The sequence below is a fragment of the Dysidea avara genome, chromosome 5 (genome assembly GCF_963678975.1).
Source record: "Dysidea avara chromosome 5, odDysAvar1.4, whole genome shotgun sequence".
In the NCBI taxonomy this organism is placed as follows: domain Eukaryota; kingdom Metazoa; phylum Porifera; class Demospongiae; order Dictyoceratida; family Dysideidae; genus Dysidea; species Dysidea avara.
The window spans coordinates 9,153,382-9,173,282 of NC_089276.1; the positions used below are offsets into that span (position 1 = coordinate 9,153,382).

The window sequence follows — 19,901 nt, forward strand, 5'->3', positions numbered from 1 at the left end:
ATTCAGCCGCAAACAAATCATGTATAGAGAGTTCAGCTACAAACAAATCTCCCTGTAGAGAGATCAGCTAGTAGAAGAAGTTTCCTTGTAGAGAGTTCTGCTACAAACAAATCACCCTGTAGAAAGATCAGCTAGAAGAAATCACCTTGTAGAGAGTTCAGCTTCAAAGAAACAATCATGTGAGAGTTCACGTACAAACAAATTGTCCTGTAGAGAGATCAGCTAGAAGAAGTTACCTTGTAGAGAGTTCAGCTACAAAGAAACCATCATGTAGATAGTTCAGGTACAAACAAATCACCCTGTAGAAAGATCAGCTATAGAAGAAATCACCTTGTAGAGAGTTCAGCTACAAAGAAACCATCATGTAGAGAGTTCAACTACAAACAAATCACCCTGTAGAAAGATCAGCTATAGAAGAAATCACCTTGTAGAGAGTTCAGCTACAAAGAAACCATCATGTAGAGAGTTCAGCTACAAACAAATCGGCCTGTAGAGAGATCAGCTAGAAGAAATTACCTTGTAGAGAGTTCAGCTACAAAGAAACCATCATGTAGAGAGTTCAGCTGCAAACAAATCACCTGTAGAGAGTTAAGCTACAAACAAATCTCCCTGTAGAGAGATCAGCTAGAAGAAGTCACCTTGCAGGGAGTTCAGTTACAAAGAAATAAACCATGTAGAGAGTTCAGCTGCAAACAAATCACCTGTAGAGAGTTCAGCTAGAAACAAGTCACCCTGTAGAGAGATCAGCTAGAAACAAGTCACCTTGTAGAGAGTTCAGCTAGAAGAAGTCACATTGTAGAGCTACAAAGAAACTACCCTGTAGAGTTCAGCTGCAAACAAATCACGCTGTAGAGAACTCAGCTACAAACAAATCGCCCTGTAGAAAGATTAGCTAGAAGAAGTTACCTTATAGGGAGTTCAGCTATGAACAGATCACCCTGTAGAGAGTTCAGCTACAAACAAATCACCCTGTAGAGAGTTCAGCTACAAACAAATCACCCTGTAGAGAGATCAGCTAAAAGAAGTTACCTTGTAGATAGTTCAGCTACAAATAAATCACCCTGTAGATAGATCAGCTAGAAGAAGTTACATTGTAGATTGTTCAGCTACAAACATTCACCCTGCAGAGAGAGCAGCAAGAAGAAGTCACCTTGTAGAGTGTTCAGTTACAAAGAAACCACCATGGAGAGTTCTATGATAAATATATGTATTATATATATATAATTTGTACATTTACTGATAAAATCAGAAATATTTAAAGTACATCTGCCTCACATTTTCTTCTTCCTGTAGTAAAGAAAAAAAGACAGGTTAAAAAAGTCCCAAAGCTGGCCATAGGCCGGCTTTGGGGTATACAAATACAAAAAGAAATGAAATCTAATCCAAAACAGCCAAGCTGTAAAAAAAGTGTGCGGCCCTCAAAAAGGCTATGGTGAAAAAAGATGTGAAATCCAAGGTGGCGGCCAAGAAATGGCTGTGATGGTAGGATAATGGTAAAAATTTTAATAATGACAATTTAGGTAAATTTTGTGAAGCGGCACAAAAATTCACCTGAATTGTCCTTATTAAAATTTTTACCATTAACCTACCATCACAGCCATTTCTTGGCCGCCACCTTGGATTTCACATCTTTTTTCACCATAGCCTTTTTGAGGGCCGCACACTTTTTTTACAGCTTGGCTGTTTTGGATTAGATAATAAGTACAGTAGGACCTCCATTATCCGAACACCTGTGTGCCAGTTTAAACATATACAGAGTTCCGTTCAACTACTCTAATGGAACATACACTTACTCTAATAGAACGTTCACCTAATGAAGAAATATTCTAATAGAGCAGTCACTAATAAAGAATGAATAATCACGGTTTGGATAGTCAAGGTCCTATTGCATCAGCTGCTTGTGTCACAATTGATGGTGGCTTCTCTACCTTGTCCCCATAGCCCTGATTATGCCACAAGAATGTAGATGTAGTGTCAGTTTGCAACACCATAAGAGCAACTTTTAACTTGCAAGTAGGTAAGATTTTTTTCAAGACCAAAAAACATAAAGAAAACCACCCACTTAACGACCTAACATTAATCAACATTTATTTAAGTGGAATTCTGATGCTATACACTAAAAATGTAGTATGATAACAACATAAAAGCACGTAACAGTTGACAGTATACAAAAGTAATTTTTCAAGTGTATATCTTTATCCATTAATAGTAACTTGAGACAGGTATTCCATTTATTTATCTTGCTACAAAACAAGAATACATGAAACTGCTTATTCCCACATTTGATATCCAACAAATACAGTTACATGTATAGTATAGGGAACCTCTCAGGGACATATTATTCTGAATAAAAAAAGTCTGACTGACTGATGAAATTACTCAGCTACTGTACAAGAATGAGTAACACAACTTAAACAACACTATATCATTTTTGCCAATGAATTTTATTCTGGCTAGGAATGGATAGAAGTAGGGCTATTCAAGGGCTGTTTCAAGCTACCATTTTGCATAAACAAAGTAACTGTGTTATTCCACATGATCATTAATCACAGGGTAATACAGTGTTATCCGACCCCCTTGGGACCAAGACATGGTCAGATAATCAAACCCCATACATTTATATACTGAGCTCAAATACTCTAATAGAACATACATCATAAACAAAAGAGAGCTCATTTCTGCTGTTCGGATAACCAAGTGTTCAGATAATCAAGGGAGCTAGCACTGTACGTCATTTCACCACAGGAAGAAAACTGATATACCATTTTACCCTGTAACAGATGTAACAGTAAACTAACGGGTGGGACACTACGTATATAGTGTAGTTTACCCCAAGATTTACTTCAGAGTAAACTAACGTTTATTTGTTGGTCTAAGTTTTACATCAGAGTAAATAACAGTTACTAGTAATTGGTTTACTCTGAATTAATCACAAGCGGAGCTTATAATAAGAATTCCCTGTTCCCTGTACCATTAGAAAAAGACTATTGATACCACACAATCATCACCACCCAATACACCGCATGCACATATGCACGCAGACACACACAGAATAGAAGAGTAGATATTCTGTTAAATGTTTTTTTCAAATTCTGTAGCAACTTGTTGGAAACATGTTGGGTCAATCTGAAGGCTTGTTTTGGCTTAGTTTTACCTAGCCAATACTGCCACATCATCGTTTGGGAAAAGTGAGGATGGTTTTTGGATGGGCCACACCCATGCCTTTGTGGTTCCTACTATACAGCACGATAACAGTACTATCATACTATACAATAAGTGAACTGACAATCATTTCTCCAGTGTACACACCTTCTCATTGCTGCTAATTCCAATGCACCTAAAATTCAGAAGAACTGATAGACTTTAGGGCCTAGCTATATAAATACTAAAGCTTGGTAATACACGGAAGGCACACCTTAGTGTGCTTCCTAGTAGGCCATGCACCCCACCCCTATCCCTAAGACAATTTTGGAAAATTAGACCATTGGGGTTGAATCTGAGGGTGATTTCAGCAGTTTACTGTATACAGTACTTATTTTACTGTTGTATAAGAGTGACTGTTCTATTAGGGAAACTTTACAGAAAAGCAGGAAACATATTATCCAGAATTTTTTTAACAATAGACCCAACATGAGGCTGACTATTAGCAAGTAGCAACTACTTCTGTCTCCTTGCTGTATTAGAGTGACTGTTCTGTTGAATGTAAAAGAAACCGCACATGCTGCAATTCAGTAATCATCGAATATTTAGTTGTTAAAACAAATACTACATTTGACCGGTTATAGCTGAGGCTACTACAACTTTCAGCAAAGAAAACCCTGCGGTTACTTTGGGCTTTTGTGGCAGCAGCTCATGGTGTCTTTATGGATTCACAAGTGACTGGCCTTGTTCAATCATCCTTCAATGGTATTACTCATTTAAACTTTTCTCAAAAACGTCATTTCCTGGCTTAAACAACTCCTTTGCCTGGTTTCTGCTCCAAACATGTCTTAACAACACTTGTACCAGCATATTCAGATACAAGATGTGACTCTTATCCGAGGGCAACTCTTAGGACAATAATTTTAGGCTGTAGAGTGGCCACTATCTGGGGGCAGCTATTGTAAGAGCCGCGGCTATTAACCAGTCAAATATGATGAAGGTACAGTGGACCCTTAGTTATCTGAAACCCGATGTGTCTCAGACATTGGTAAAAGTGTTCAGATAAATTAATTGTTTGTAAAACTGAAGTCTATACATTTATATCCAGAGCTCTGTTGAAAAACTCTAATAAACATACATTTGTACTCAAAACACTCTAATAAAGTAGTCATTACCAATTTTGGATAAACGAGGATACGGATGAATGAGGGTTGGATAATTGAGGGTCTAGCGTACTTAACTATTATACAAGAATAAATAACACAGCTCAAATAACCAGTAGTGGGTTGGACAGTTTACATTTGGAATAAGTTATGTAACATGTGGCGTGGTCCAAACTCTGATCAGAGAATAGAGGAAGTTATTTGAGACATTAGCACCCATCTAGCAATGTGGATACTACTTAGTGATAGTTCAAATGGTGTGGTCAACTTGTTCAATCAACAATTGTTTCTTTGTTTCTAGTCTAGTGGCAGGACATATTTATCATGTGTAATTCAATACAGAGCATTAAATACACCTCGTGCTTTCAAGTTTCTTCCTATAGTCAGGTATAAACTATATAAAGACACATTCAGATGTATATACGGGTTAAGCAGGCCAATAGCTAGTTAGGGTTCTCAAGGTTATATTAGTCATTTTGCATACAGTAGTGTTACATAATGCATAACACTATTCTTTGAAATGTTGTATTGAGGTCCATATGAAGATGGGCATGTGTATGTGTGTTTCATGGCTGAATATGACTTGCCCACCCAGTGCCCAGACATGGCAAAGTCTGGCTATGCCATTGCACAACGGTGTTGAAATGAAAAACAAATGTCAATTTTTTTTAGAATCAGATGTCAACAAATTCTTTAGAGTGGATTGTATTCTCATAGAACATTCATCAATTTAGAGTCTAACTTATGAGTACCTGAAAAAGAAACACCAACAGTTTGGCCTAGAAATTTAGCACGGTTAACGTTACAGATGTTAATAGTGTTTCTATCTAGTCTGCTCCTCTGCATAGAGAGAGGGTCTGGTCACTTTAGAGGTGTCATTAAACAGTGATGTCACAATAATGTCAGCAGGACATATGGAGGGGAGTTTCCAGGGGTTTCAGGAAACCCCTTTGGATTTTACACTGTACTTGAAACATTAAGAAATTGAAACTTCAGGGTTCCAGAGTCTGGAATCTGTCGTGGAACAGGACACATTTTAAACTTTTATCTTAGTTAAATAATGGTTTTTCACATGATAGCAACACTTATAGCATAGTTCTTAATTATGATTTTGGTGAAAAGATTGAGATACTCTAATAAAGCAGTCAGACAATATAAACTATTCTAATATAACAGTAACTTAGCTGTAGTGGAAACCCCTTTTTCAAAATTCCTGTGTACACCCCTGATGTCAGCAAGGATGGCACATCCAACAACCACATAAAGTGAGTAGTTCTCGAAAACATCAGCAAACAACTACTACCCAAAGAAAACCAAAGATTCTTTCTGTATGGATTAACATAACTAAGATTTCTTTCCATATGGATTAGGCAGCATTACCAGTTTTAAGTGTTACACACAAATTTTGAATGTCAGAGTGACCAGACCCTTACTCTATAGAAAGGCAGACTAGTTTCTACAGTCAATAAAACTGTGTGCAGTACACAATGTGATGACCAATAAAATGAAGGGGTAAATATGTTGAAATTCATTACAGACTTTTTCTGTCTTCAACGTTAGAGATACAGTCAAAAGTGCGAATCAACTTTACTGTAAATAAAAAAAAGGTTATATCATTGGAAAATCACTTTTCACATTATGTAGTGAAGCAAGGAGCAAACAAATAAGCTGCTCTATCAAGATATCTTTTTACTTTTACTATATTGCTCTACTTAAATATCCAATATGCTTGACATTCCTCTTATATGTTCTCTTGGACCCTTTCCTACTCACCTTACAACACTTTTTCAGCTGTAAACCTTCTTGCGTCGTTTCTCCCTGCTCCTTCAGTCGCCGTCCTACAGTAACTGGACGAGTAAAATTACACTTGGTTTTAACTGGCCGAGTTCCTTACGCACGTGACACGCCCACTAAATCTCGATGTGTGGTATTCTGTTCATCCATTAACTAACAATTCATTTAACTCGAAGTGCCTTCTCACTGAGCTTCCCAACTGCAAGTAGTATCTAATGCCAGGTTAAACGCGCAGCGCATATCAATTATTCGGTTGCTATAAGCTATAAGCTACAACCCGTTTTTCAAACCGGTTGTACGAGTTCGTTGCTAGGGACTCTTACCGCAAAGTTATTTTGTTTGTTTATTGGACAGCGTTATTTGGAATAGTAAACTACGTAATTACAGCAAGTAGAGATGAATCCATTTTTAGTTTTTCCCTTCGTGTATTACTTATTTCATTACCGGTGAGTGCGTATTTTTATGTGCAGTGGTTTAGCCGTACATTATTTAATTATTTAATTATTTATGACGTATTTTGACGAAAAAAAGTATTATTCTTATTACTTGGTTATGTAATTATGCTTGCCACGTCTACCAGATAAACCACTTGGGGTAATGCTTTGAAAATCGCTGTACAGATGGAGTTATCATCTTAGAAAGGCTCTTCAATGGTGTAGAAGAATCAGACTTAAAGCCACGGAGTTATAACACGAAATCCAACTTGGTGTAGCAAGTGCGAGATCGAGATACTCTAATAGAGCAGTCATCCTAATAGAGCAGTCACCCTGAACAGAATTCAAGAGATCAGTTAGAAATAAGTAACCTGTATAGAGATCAGCTACAAACAAATCACCCTGTAGAGAGTTCAGCTACAAACAATTCACCCTGTTCAGACATCAGTTAGAAGAAGTTTTCTTGTAGAGAATTCAGTTACAAACAAATCACCCTGTTGAAAGATCAGCTAGAAGATGTCACCTTCTAGATAGTTCAGTTACAAAGAAACCACCATGTAGAGAATTCAGCTACAAACTAGTGACCCTGTAGATACATCAGCTAGAAGAAGTTACCTTGTAGAGAGTTCAGCTACAAAGAAACCATTCTGTAAAGAGTTCAGCTGCAAACAAATCACCTATACAGAATTCAGCTACAAACAAATCACCCTGTAGAGAGATCAGCTAGAAGAAGTTACCTTGTAGATAGTTCAGCTACAAACAATTCACCCTGTACAGAGCTCAGTTAAAAGAGGTTTCCTTGTAGACAGTTCAGCTACAGACAAATCACCCTGTAGAGAGATCAGTTAGAAGAAGTTACCTTGTAGATCGTTCAGCTACAAACAATTCACCCTGTAAAGAGATCAGCTAGAAGAAGTTACCTTGTAGAGAGTTCAGCTACAAAGAAACCATCATGTAGAGAATTCAGCCGGAAAAAAATCATGTATAGAGAGTTCAGCTACAAACAAATCTCCCTGTAGAGAGATCAGCTAGAAGAAGTTTCCTTGTAGAGAGTTCTGTTACAAACAAATCACCCTGTAGAAAGATCAGCTAGAAGAAATCACCTTGTAGAGAGTTCAGCTTCAAAGAAACAATCATGTGAGAGTTCAGATACAAACAAATTGTCCTGTAGAGAGATCAGCTACAAAGAAACCATCATGTAGATAGTTCAGGTACAAACAAATCACCCTGTAGAAAGATCAGCTATAGAAGAAATCACCTTGTAGAGAGTTCAGCTACAAAGAAACTATCATGTAGAGAGTTCAACTACAAACAAATCACCCTGTAGAAAGATCAGCTATAGAAGAAATCACCTTGTAGAGAGTTCAGCTACAAAGAAACCATCATGTAGAGAGTTCAGCTACAAACAAATCGGCCTGTAGAGAGATCAGCTAGAAGAAATTACCTTGTAGAGAGTTCAGCTACAAAGAAACCATCATGTAGAGAGTTCAGCTGCAAACAAATCACCTGTAGAGAGTTAAGCTACAAACAAATCTCCCTGTAGAGAGATCAGCTAGAAGAAGTCACCTTGCAGGGAGTTCAGTTACAAAGAAATAAACCATGTAGAGAGTTCAGCTGCAAACAAATCACCTGTAGAGAGTTCAGCTAGAAACAAGTCACCTTGTAGAGAGATCAGCTAGAAACAAGTCACCTTGTAGAGAGTTCAGCTAGAAGAAGTCACATTGTAGAGCTACAAAGAAACTACCCTGTAGAGTTCAGCTGCAAACAAATCACGCTGTAGAGAACTCAGCTACAAACAAATCGCCCTGTAGAAAGATTAGCTAGAAGAAGTTACCTTATAGGGAGTTCAGCTATGAACAGATTACCCTGTAGAGAGTTCAGCTACAAACAAATCACCCTGTAGAGAGTTCAGTTACAAAGAAACCACCATCTAGAGAGTTCAGCTGCAAACAAAATCAATCACTCTGTTGAGAGTTCAGCTAGAAGAAGTCACCTTGTAGAGAGTTAAGGTGCAAATAAATCACCCTGTAGAGAATTCAGCTACAAACAAATCACCCTGTAGAAAGATCATCTAGAAGAAGTTACCTTGTAGAGAGTTCAGCTACAAAGAAACCAACATGAAGAGAGTTCAGCTGCAAACAAATCACCTGTAGAGAGTTCAGCTAGAAACAAGTCACCCTGTAGAGAGATCAGCTAAAAACAAGTCACCCTGTAGAGAGTTCAGCTAGAAGAAGTCACATTGTAGAGCGTTCAGCTACAAAGAAACTACCACGTAGAGAGTTCAGCTGCAAACAAATCATCCTGTAGAGAGTTCAGCTAGAAGAAGTCACCTTTTAGAGAGTTCAGCTACAAAGGAACCACCATGTAAAGAGTTCAGCTGCAAAAAACTCAATCACCTTGTAGAAAGATCAGCTAGAAGAAGTTACCTTGTAGAGAGTTCAGCTACAAAGAAACCACCATGTAGAGAGTTCAGCTGCAAACAAATCACCTGTAGAGTGTTCAGCTAGAAACAAGTCACCCTGTAGAGAGTTCAGCTATATAGAAGAAGTCACATTGTAGAGAGTTCAGCTACAAAGAAACTCCCATGTAGAGAGTTCAGCTGCAAACAAATCACCCTGTAGAGAACTCAGCTACAAACAAATATGCAGTGTAAAAAGATCAGCTAGAAGAAGTTACCTTGTAGAGAGTTCAGCTACAACGAAACCACCATGTAGAGAGTTCAGCTACAAACAAATCACCTGTAGAGAGTTCAGCTAGAAACAAGTCACCCTGTAGAGAGATCAGCTAGAAACAAGTCACCTTGTAGAGAGTTCAGCTAGAAGAAGTCACATTGTAGAGAGTTCAGCTACAAAGAAACCACCATTTAGAGAGTTCAGCTGCAAACAAATCACCTAGTAGAAAGTTCAGCTATGAACAGATCATCCTGTTGAGAGTTCATTTAGAAACAAGGAATCCTGTAGAGAGATCACCTAGAAGTATCGCCTTGTAGAGAGTTCAGCTACAAACAAATCACCTGTAGAGAGTTCAGCTACAAACAAATCACCCTATAGAGAGATCAGCTAGAAGAAGTCACCTTGTAGAGAGTTCAGCTATAAAGAAACCACCATGTAGACAATTCAGCTGCAAACAAACACCCTGTAGAGAACTCAGCTACAAACAAATCGCCCTGTAGAAAGATCAGCTAGAAGAAGTTACCTTGTAGGGATTTCAGCTACAAACAAATCACCCTGTAGAGAGTTCAGCTACAAAGAAACCATTCTGTAAAGAGCTCAGCTGCAAACAAATCACTTGTACAGAATTCAGCTACAAACAAATCACCCTGTAGAGAGATCAGCTAGAAGAAATTACCTTGTAGATAGTTCAGCTACAAACAAATCACCCTGTAGAAAGATCAGTTAGAAGAAGTTACCTTGTAGAGAGTTCAGCTACAAAGAAACCACCATGTAGAGAGTTCAGCTGCAAAGAAATCACCCTGTAGAAAACTCTGCCAGAAACAAATTGCCCTGTAGAAAGATCAGTTAGAAGAAGTTACCTTTTAGAGAGTTCAGCTACAAAGAAACCTTTCTGTAAAGAGCTCAGCTGCAAACAAATCATCTATACAGAATTCAGCTACAAACACATCACCCTGTAGAGAGATCAGCTAGAAGAAGTTACCTTGTAGATCGTTCAGCTACAAACAATTCACCCTGTAGAGAGAGCAATTAGAAGAAGTCACCTTGTAGAGTGTTCAGTTACAAAGAAACCACCATGGAGATTTCTGTAATCAATATAATTATGTGACCGGATTTGTGAAAAGGGATCTTCCACACACATCCAATTCCATAAACGTTGGAGACCATAACTCAGTGTTCAAGTAACATATTAACCTGAACATTTCACCATGTATTCAGCTATAGTGGTGCGCACCACTGTCCAAAATTCAAGGCAATAGCTCTTTCCAATCTGAAGTTATCAATTGTCAAATTTGGCAAATTGGATGTGTGTGGAAGACCCCTTTTCGCAAATCCGGTCACATATGTATTATACAGCATATATAATTTGTACATTTACTGATAAAATATTTAAAGTACATCTACTTCATCTTTTCTTCTTCCTGTAGTAAAGAAAAAAACATAGGTTGAAAAAGTCCCAAAGCTGGCCATAGGCCGGCTTTGGGGTATACAAATACAAAAAGAAATGAAATCTAATCCAAAACAGCCAAGCTGTAAAAAAAGTGTGCGGCCCTCAGAAAGGCTATGGTGAAAAAAGATGTGAAATCCAAGGTGGCGGCCAAGAAATGGCTGTGATGGTAGGTTAATGGTAAAAATTTTAATAATGACAGTTTAGGTAAATTTTGTGAAGTGGCACAAAAATTCACCTGAATTGTCGTTATTAAAATTTTTACCATTAACCTACCATCACAGCCATTTCTTGGCCGCCACCTTGGATTTCACATCTTTTTTCACCATAGCCTTTCTGAGGGCCGCACACTTTTTTTACAGCTTGGCTGTTTTGGATTAGATTATTATTACTGTGTAGATCCTCACAGACAGTATAAACACACAGATGCAAGTTGTCTATCATCACTAGTGGCTCAGGTAGCTCATTCCACAGTTTGGTAGTGGAGGGTAGGAAAGAGTTGGCAAAAGTCTCAGTTCTGATTGGAGGGATGATGTAACAACAGGGGTGTCCTCGTGTAAGTGTAGTTAGTGGCATCAAGTTTACAGTGGTTTCAACAAATTCTTTGTCAATTTTGTAGAACAGAATCAGTTTCAGGTAATTTCGTCTACTTGCTAATGTGGGCCAAAATAGATGATTCATCATGTTTGTGGCACTGCTATACCGAAAATTGTCATTCATCACAAAGTGTGCCATACTACTCTGTATCTTCTCTATTTGATAGGTTTGGCATTGTAGAAAGGGACACCACACTGGTGCAGCATATTCTAGAATTGGCCTGACTAGTGATTTATAGCAATTTGACTTTATGGCTTTTGGGCACTGGTATATATTTCTTTGTAGAAATGCCTTTGCAGAGTTATCTTTGGAACAGATATCATTGATGTGATCTTTCCAAGTAAGATGGCTGTCAATAGTGACTCCCAGATACTTGGCTGATGAAAGTTGTTGTAGTTGTTGGTCATAAATACTGTAACTGTGTTTAAATAGAGTTATCTTGTTTGTTATTGTTAAGTGTACTTTTATAGCTTCTCCTGTTTTGACCACTCCATCACAAAGCATAAATTCTACACTGGGAAATTCAGTTTCATTAACATGCACTTCAGAAGGATCACCACCAGATATTTTTACTTGGATGAAGGATGGAATTGAACTACAAAACAATAGTATTACTACAAGTGTAACTCACACTGGATCTGCTGCAGTCTTCCAAAGTACCTACAGCATTAGTAACATCAGTAGTAGTGATATTGGAACTTATACATGTACTGTCACTAACCCTATTGGAAGTGATAGTTTGGACATTGTTGTTGATGCTATTGTTGGTAAGCAAGTGTCTGTGTTATTATACAGTCTAGATGCATACTCTCATGTACTCATGCACATTTGTGACCTAATTTTAGAAAACCGTCGATATACGTACAATGGTACTTTTGTAATAAAATGCATTCAAAAACAATGGGTAAAAAATGCAAGCTTCAGAAAAAAAATATGCAAGTTTTTATCGCCTTGCTGGTTGGTGAATTGACACTCCTGTGGATAAATCCTGGGCATCATCGTGTTTCCCTATTCATAGGAAGTTAAAAAATCCTTGTTTCATCTTCATATACAGGTGGGTTTCTGAGTTACGGACGTTTGTTTATGTTGCAGTGACAAAAGAATATACGATGATTTTTCTTCAATGAATTCACCTTCCTTCCGGATCACAGAAGAATATCTTTAGCAAAACTATACCTTGGTGGATGCACAAATGCATGGCAAATACAATGGGCAAAGATTCAACTCTGTACGCCATTGTTTCAGTAAGTTATGATGGTTTATGTAAGCGTCTGTAGATTATTTTCTCGATGTCTTCTGTACATATTGATTTATTTGCTCGTCCGAGTGTCTACTGCTGTATTTCCCACACTGCTTATCTTATGAAGCTGAAATGTAGCCAATCCATTCCTCTGTCTCTGTAGACAACAAAGAACCAATAAAACAAATTTTGATAAATGTGCGTATATCGACGGTTTTCTAAAATTAGGTTACATTTTATGTTAATACTGGTTTTCTCATAATTGTAAACCACACATAATTATTAGGAGATCCTCCTAAGAGGCACACACTGTAAATTTTTGGCATTATGACATGTGTTGTGACACATCACTTTTGTGTTACAAAAAGTACTTGCTGTACAGTAGCTGTATACTCTATGTTACATTGTAAAAAATGAAGTGTGTCTGACACACCAAAAATGTTGCAATACACACACCACTTTCATAAGTGTGTCTATTGCAACATTTTTGGTGTGTCAGACACAGTGTATGTGTATCTGGCACACTTCATTTTGTACAGTGTACAGTAACATTATTGTGCCTTATTGAAAAATATCTTCTTCCTCATACTCAACAGGTGGTATAGTCTAGACATATGCTAGCATCTGCATTTGCATAATGATTAAATGCAATGTGCTATATTTATAATTTGTGCATGCTGAGCACACTTATGCATGGGAGCAAACTTACTCCAATATAGAATTATAATACATTGCAAGTTATTCTGTAGGGAGTTCAGCTACCAAAAGTTAATCTTATAGACAATTCAGCTACAAGCAAGTTACCCTGTAGAGAGTTTAGCTACAAATATATCGCTGTAGAGATTAAGAGCATTGCAAGTCACATTGAAGAGAGTTCAGCTATAAACAAGTCACCCAGTAGAGGGTTGAGCTACAACAAGTCACTCTGTAGAGAATTCAGCTACAAACAAGTCACTTTGTAGAGAGTTCAGCTACAAAGAAACTACCCAGTAGAGAACTTTATTAAATGTTCAGCTACAAGTAAGTCACTCTGTAGATAGTTCAGCTGCAAACAAGTCACTCTGTAGTACATACAAGTCACTTCAGCACCCATCCTGCACCCTGTAGAGAGTTCAGCTACGAAAAGATCACCCTGTAGAGAGTTCAGCTGGAAACAAGTCACCCTGTAGAGAGAATCCTGTAGAGAATTCAGCTACACGCAAATCACCCTGTAGAGAGTTTAGCTACATTTGAAGTCACTCAGCAGAGAGATCAGCTGCAAACAAGTTATCCTGTAGAAAATAATTGGCAAGTAATAAATACATGTATATATGTATATATATATGTATATCAAGACACACGGTAGTGTGTCGTGCGGCCCAAGAAGCCGGCGCGTAACACCCGTGAGTATATTGACAGGAAGAAAGAAAATGCAATTTTCGCACCTCCGTAGCTCTGTGCTTCCTTTATGAAACAAGACGATTTTTGCTGTGGACATGCCCCCCAACTGCAGCACTCCACATTCCAAATTTGAGCGAAATCGCTTCACGCGTTCCCGAGATATGCGACTTCAAAAATTGGCTCAGTTTCTTCGTTTTTTTTTTTTCTTCTTATTTTTCTTTTTCTTGTCGCACACTTATAAAAACTGCTATAAAATGCGAACGCCACATCCGATTGCCTTGAAATTTGGCACTTCAGAAGGGGGATATAAAGGCGCATCTCGGTACCAACTTTGGCTGGAATACGATAAACAGGCAAAGAGTTATGAGCGATTATTCATGAAAAATAACACCAATATGTTGTCACGCCTACAGGGTGAACCGCGTATGGGAAGAAGCTGAAAATCGGTGGGTGAATAGGTTAACTATTGAACCTCAAACCTTTTGTGGTTTGAAAGAAATCGAGCTAAAAACCAGGAAGATACAACGAAAAAACCAACAGTGTGTAACAATTATGCAATCGAGATTAGCTAATAAAAAAACGACTGCTTGCCACGCCTACCAGATAAACCACTTGGGGTAATGCTTTGAAAATCGTTGTACAGATGGAGTAATCATCTTAGAAAGGCTCATCAATGGTGTAGAAGAATCAGACTTAAAGTCACGGAGTTATAACACGAAATCCAACTTAGTGCAGCAAGTGCGAGATCGAGATACTCTAATAGAGCAGTCATCCTAATAGAGCAGTCACCCTGAAGAAAATTTAAGAGATCAGCTAGAAACAAGAAACCTGTATAGAGATCAGCTACACATAAGTCACCCTGTAGAGAGATCAGCTAGAAGAAGTTACCTTGTAGGGAGTTCATGCAACTATGGAAAGAGATAGTTCAGCTAGAAGAAATCACCTTGTAGAGTTCAGCTACAAAGAAACCACCTTGTATGTAGAGAGTTCAGCTACAAACAAATCGCCCTGTGGAGAGATCAATAGAAGAAGTTACCTTGTAGAGAGTTCAGCTACAAAGAAACCATCATGTAGAGAGTTCAGCTTCAACAAATCACCCTGTAGAAAGATCAGCTAGAAGAGGTCACCTTGTAGAGAGTTCAGTTACAAAGGAACCACCATGTAGAGAGCTCAGCTACAAACCAGTGACCTTGTAGAGACATCAGCTAGAAGAAGTTACCTTGTAGAGAGTTCAGCTACAAAGAAACCATTCTTTAAAAAGCTCAGCTGCAAACAAATCACCTGTACAGAATTCAGCTACAAACAAATTACCCTGTAGAACGATGAGCTAGAAAAAGTTATCTTGTAGAGAGTTCAGTTACAAAGAAACCGCCATGTAGAGAATTCAGCTACAAACTAGTGACCCTGTAAAGACATCAGCTAGAAGAAGTTGCCTTGAGAGAGTTCAGCTACAAAGAAACCATTATTTAAAGAGCTCAGCTGCAAACAAATCACCTATACAGAAATCAGCTACAAACAAATCACCATGTAGAGAGATCAGCTAGAAGAAGTTAACTTGTAGAGAGTTCAGCTACAAAGAAACCATCATTTAGAGAGTTCAGCTTCAAACAAATCACCTGTAGAGAGTTCAGCTACAAACAAATCTCCCTATAGAGAGATCAGCTAGAAGAAGTTACCTTGTAGATCGTTCAGCTACAAACAAATCACCCTGTAGAGAGATCAGCTAGAAGAAGTTACCTTGTAGAGAGTTCAGCTACAAAGAAACCACTCTGTAAAGAGCTCAGCTGCAAACAAATCACCTGTACAGAATTCAGCTACAAACAAATCACCCTGTAGAGAGATCAGCTAGAAGAAATTACCTTGTAGATAGTTCAGCTACAAACAAATCACCCTGTAGAAAGATCAGTTAGAAGAAGTTACTTTGTAGAGAGTTCAGCTACAAAGAAACCATTTTGCAAAGAGCTCAGCTGCAAACAAATCACCTGTACAGAATTCAGCTACAAACAAATCACCCTGTAGAGAGATCAGCTAGAAGAAATTAACTTGTAGATAGTTCAGCTACAAACAAATCACCCTGTAGAAAGATCAGTTAGAAGAAGTTACTTTGTAGAGAGTTCAGCTACAAAGAAACCATTTTGCAAAGAGCTCAGCTGCAAACAAATCACCTGTACAGGATTCAGCTACAAACAAATCACTCTGTAGAGAGATCAGCTAGAAGAAATTACTTTGTAGAGAGTTCAGCTACAAAGAAACCACCATGTAGAGAGTTCAGCTGCAAAGAAATCACCTTGTAGAAAATACAGCCACAAACAAATTGCCCTGTAGAAAGATCAGTTAGAAGAAGTTACCTTTTAGAGAGTTCAGCTACAAAGAAACCACCCTGTAGAGAGATCAGCTAGAAGTTACCTTGTAGATCATTCAGCTACAAACAAATCACCCTGTAGAGAGATAGGCTAGAAGAAGTTACCTTGTAGAGAGTTCAGCTACAAAGAAACCATTTTGTAAAGAGCTCAGCTGCAAACAAATAACTTGAGCTCAGCTGCAAACAAATCACCTGTACAGAATTCAGCTACGAACAAATCACCCTGTAGAGAGATCAGCTAGAAGAAGTTACCTTGTAGATAGCTACAAACAAATCTCCCTGTAGAGAGATCAGCTAGAAGAAATTACCTTGTAGAGAGTTCAGCTACAAAGAAACCACCATGTAGAGAGTTCAGCTGCAAAGAAATCACACTGTAGAAAATTCTGCCAGAAACAGCCCTGTAGAAAGATCAGTTAGAAGAAGTTACTTTGTAGAGAGTTCAGCTACAAAGAAACCATTTTGCAAAGAGCTCAGCTGCAAACAAATCACATGTACAGAATTCAGCTACGAACAAATCACTCTGTAGAGAGATCAGCTAGAAGAAGTTACCTTGTAGATAGTTCAGCTACAAACAAATCTCCCTGTAGAGAGATCAGCTAGAGGATATTACCTTGTAGAGAGTTCAGCTACGAAGAAACCATTCTGTAAAGAGCTCAGCTGCAAACAAATCACCTGTACAGAATTCAGCTACAAACAAATCACCCTGTAGAGAGATCAGCTAGAAGATATTACCTTGTAGATAGTTCAGCTACAAACAAATCACCCTGTAGAAAGATCAGTTAGAAGAAGTTACCTTGTAGATTGTTCAGCTACAAACAATTCACCCTGTAGAGAGATCAGCTAGAAGAAGTTACCTTGTAGGTAGTTCAGCTACAAACAATTCACCCTGTACAGAGCTAGGAGATTTCCTTGTAGAGAGTTCAGCTACAAACAAATCACCCTGTAGAGAGATCAGCTAGAAGTAGTTACCTTGTAGATAGTTCAGCTACAAACAAATCTCCCTGTAGAGAGATCAGCTAGAAGACATTGCCTTGTAGAGAGTTCAGCTACAAAGAAATCACCACTGCCCAAATTTCAAGGCAATACCTCTTTCCAATCTGAAGTTATCAATTGTCAAAGTTGGCAAATTGGATGTGTGTGGAAGGCCCCTTTTCGCAAATCCGGTCACATGTATTATATATATAATTTGTACATTTACTGATAAAATATTTAAAGTACATCTACTTCATGTTTTCTTCTTCCTGGAGTAAAGAAAAAAAACATAGGTTAAAAAAGTCCCAAAGCTGGCCATAGGCCGGCTTTGGGGTATACAAATACAATAAGAAATGAAATCTAATCCAAAACAGCCAAGCTGTAAAAAAAGTGTGCGGCCCTCAGAAAGGCTATGGTGAAAAAAGATGTGAAATCCAAGGTGGCGGCCAAGAAATGGCTGTGATGGTAGGTTAATGGTAAAAATTTTAATAACGACAATTCAGGCGAATTTTTGTGCCACTTCACAAAATTTACCTGAATTGTCATTATTAAAATTTTTACCATTAACCTACCATCACAGCCATTTCTTGGCCGCCACCTTGGATTTCACATCTTTTTTCACCATAGCCTTTCTGAGGGCCGCACACTTTTTTTACAGCTTGGCTGTTTTGGATTAGATATATATATAATTTGTATAATTACTGTTAAAATAAAAAATAGTTAAAGTATTAAAAATTTGCTTTTAATTTTGATTATGATTATGATTAAATTATATCTTTTTCTTCTTCCTGTGGAAAAGGAAAGAAGATAGATTTAAAAAGCCCCTAAAGCTGACCATAGTCCGGCTTTGGGGTATACAAATACAAAAAGAAATGATATCTAGTCCAAAACAGCCAAGCTGTAAAAGAAGAGTGTGGCCTCCAGAAAGGTTGTGGTGAAAAAGGATGTCAAATTCAAGATGGTAGCCAAGAAATTGCTGTGATGGTAGGTTAATGGTAAAAATTATAAAGACGACAATTCAGATGAATTTGGTGCTGCTTGGTCTTGGCACAAAATTCACCTGAATTGTTATTATTAAAATTTTTACCATTAACCTACCATCACAACCATTTCTTGGCCACACTCTTTTTTTTATAGCTTGGCTGTTTTGGATTAGATGTAACTTACAAGTTAGACAGGTATACTGTGTAACGTTTGTAGCAGTATAGTCTTTTACATTTATACAGATACGACATACACAGTTACCATAGTCAGTAATCCAGCTGGTACAGCAGTTAGTGGATCTACTAACACATTTGACTATCCCATATTGAATAGTGTCACTCTGACATGTATGGTGACATTAAGTGATAGGTCAACACCTACAGTGACAAACTACCAGTGGAACACTGGAGGATGTTACACTCATCCTGCTCATAATAGTGGTAATCCAACATGTTTTCCTACTGGTCAGACAACACAAAGTGTAACTGAGAATGATCTCACTGCAGAGGATGCTGGTACCATCACTTGTACTGTAACAATTGGTGGTGTCGTCTATACCAGTGAACCATTAACACTTCGTATATCAGGTAAAATACAGTGTAGTGACATATGTTTATGAGTGCATGACAGATACTATATGCCCCTACATACACCACTGAGCTATCCTATAAAAAGTGCGACAACCTGTCTACTATACTCAAACTTTTGTCTATTATGCTTATAGTACTAAAATCAAGTCTTTTATGCTCAAATGTACTTATGCTTTCAAGCTTATGATCAGCAGCTAACTGTTCTAATAATGAGTGAAGTGTTTTAGAATAAGCGACTTGTTATAGTATGTTTACATTGAGCTGAATCCTGAAAAACAGCTAATAATTAAAAGTGGATTTTTTTCTCAACAGAGTTAACATTTCAGCCTACCAGATGATTATTGGTAACAGCAAAGGTGTCAACAACAGACACATACGGTTGGGCTCCATTACAAGTTTCGGAAAGGGCTGTAATGGATACTGTGCTTATATGGCTTCCCCATAGGTAATATATATTGTGAAAATTTTGATTGGCCGTAAATATTATGTCAAACATTTGAACAAAAAGATTTTGAAATATTAACAGTACTACAAATGAGCCAAATTTCAAGATCGTGTGTAATTGCATCCATGGGTTATTAAATTTTTTTGAGGATTCAACTCAACGCGAACATGGCTGGAGCCAACGGTCCGCCTGGTTCTGCATTGGCCAGACCATTTTTCTGCTACTTGAATATTGAAATACTCTAATAGAACAGTTATAGCAATACTCTTATAGAGCATTCAGTATAGAATATCGCCACTGTTCATACTAGTTGTCTTCAAATCGGATTTCAGCAGTTATAGTGATTCATCTGCATGGCATTGCATTGAGCTAATTGATCAAGTATATGTCTTGCATTAGCAGTTACAATCAAAAATAACTTCTAAATGCTATTTCAAAGTGTACATTTCAAAAAATTCCATGGGGCAGCATGCCCTCAGACCCCCTGTTTTGGAATTCTTAGCACATGCAGTTGAGTATCACACAATAAAGATAATTGCTGACTTAAATATTACATCATACCTTAAAATAGTGTGCACAACTATGAGTACAACCACTCAAAATCTCTGGGATCCGGCCCAAATGTATTCTTGTATTGCTGAAAGAGCATTATCAGTGACTGTCTGTGTAGAAGGGAACCA

General features: G+C 37.9%; 1 protein-coding gene and 1 long non-coding RNA gene across 4 annotated transcripts in view; one reads left to right on the forward strand and one right to left on the reverse strand.

The window, feature by feature from the left end:
• Positions 1 to 2,096: 2,096 nt before the first annotated feature.
• Positions 2,097 to 6,331, reverse strand: LOC136256916 (uncharacterized). 3 transcript variants are annotated; one of them, XR_010701736.1, is made up of 3 exons: positions 6,203 to 6,331; positions 6,078 to 6,151; positions 2,097 to 2,243 (listed from the first exon to the last, which is right to left on the reverse strand). It is a non-coding gene; the product is annotated as an uncharacterized lncRNA (long non-coding RNA). The 3 variants fall into 3 exon arrangements; XR_010701735.1 differs by having other exon boundaries at positions 6,078 to 6,142; positions 6,199 to 6,331; XR_010701737.1 differs by having other exon boundaries at positions 6,199 to 6,331.
• A 5,416-nt stretch (positions 6,332 to 11,747) lies between these two features.
• LOC136254979 (uncharacterized) overlaps positions 11,748 to 19,901 on the forward strand; it is a 143,201-nt gene continuing 135,047 nt past the window's right edge. Inside the window, exons 1-2 of the mRNA XM_066047700.1 lie at positions 11,748 to 12,015; positions 18,429 to 18,773. Of these exons, the coding sequence (XP_065903772.1) occupies positions 11,826 to 12,015; positions 18,429 to 18,773 (535 nt within the window). The 5' untranslated portion in view covers positions 11,748 to 11,825. The remainder of the gene's footprint in view (positions 12,016 to 18,428; positions 18,774 to 19,901) is intronic.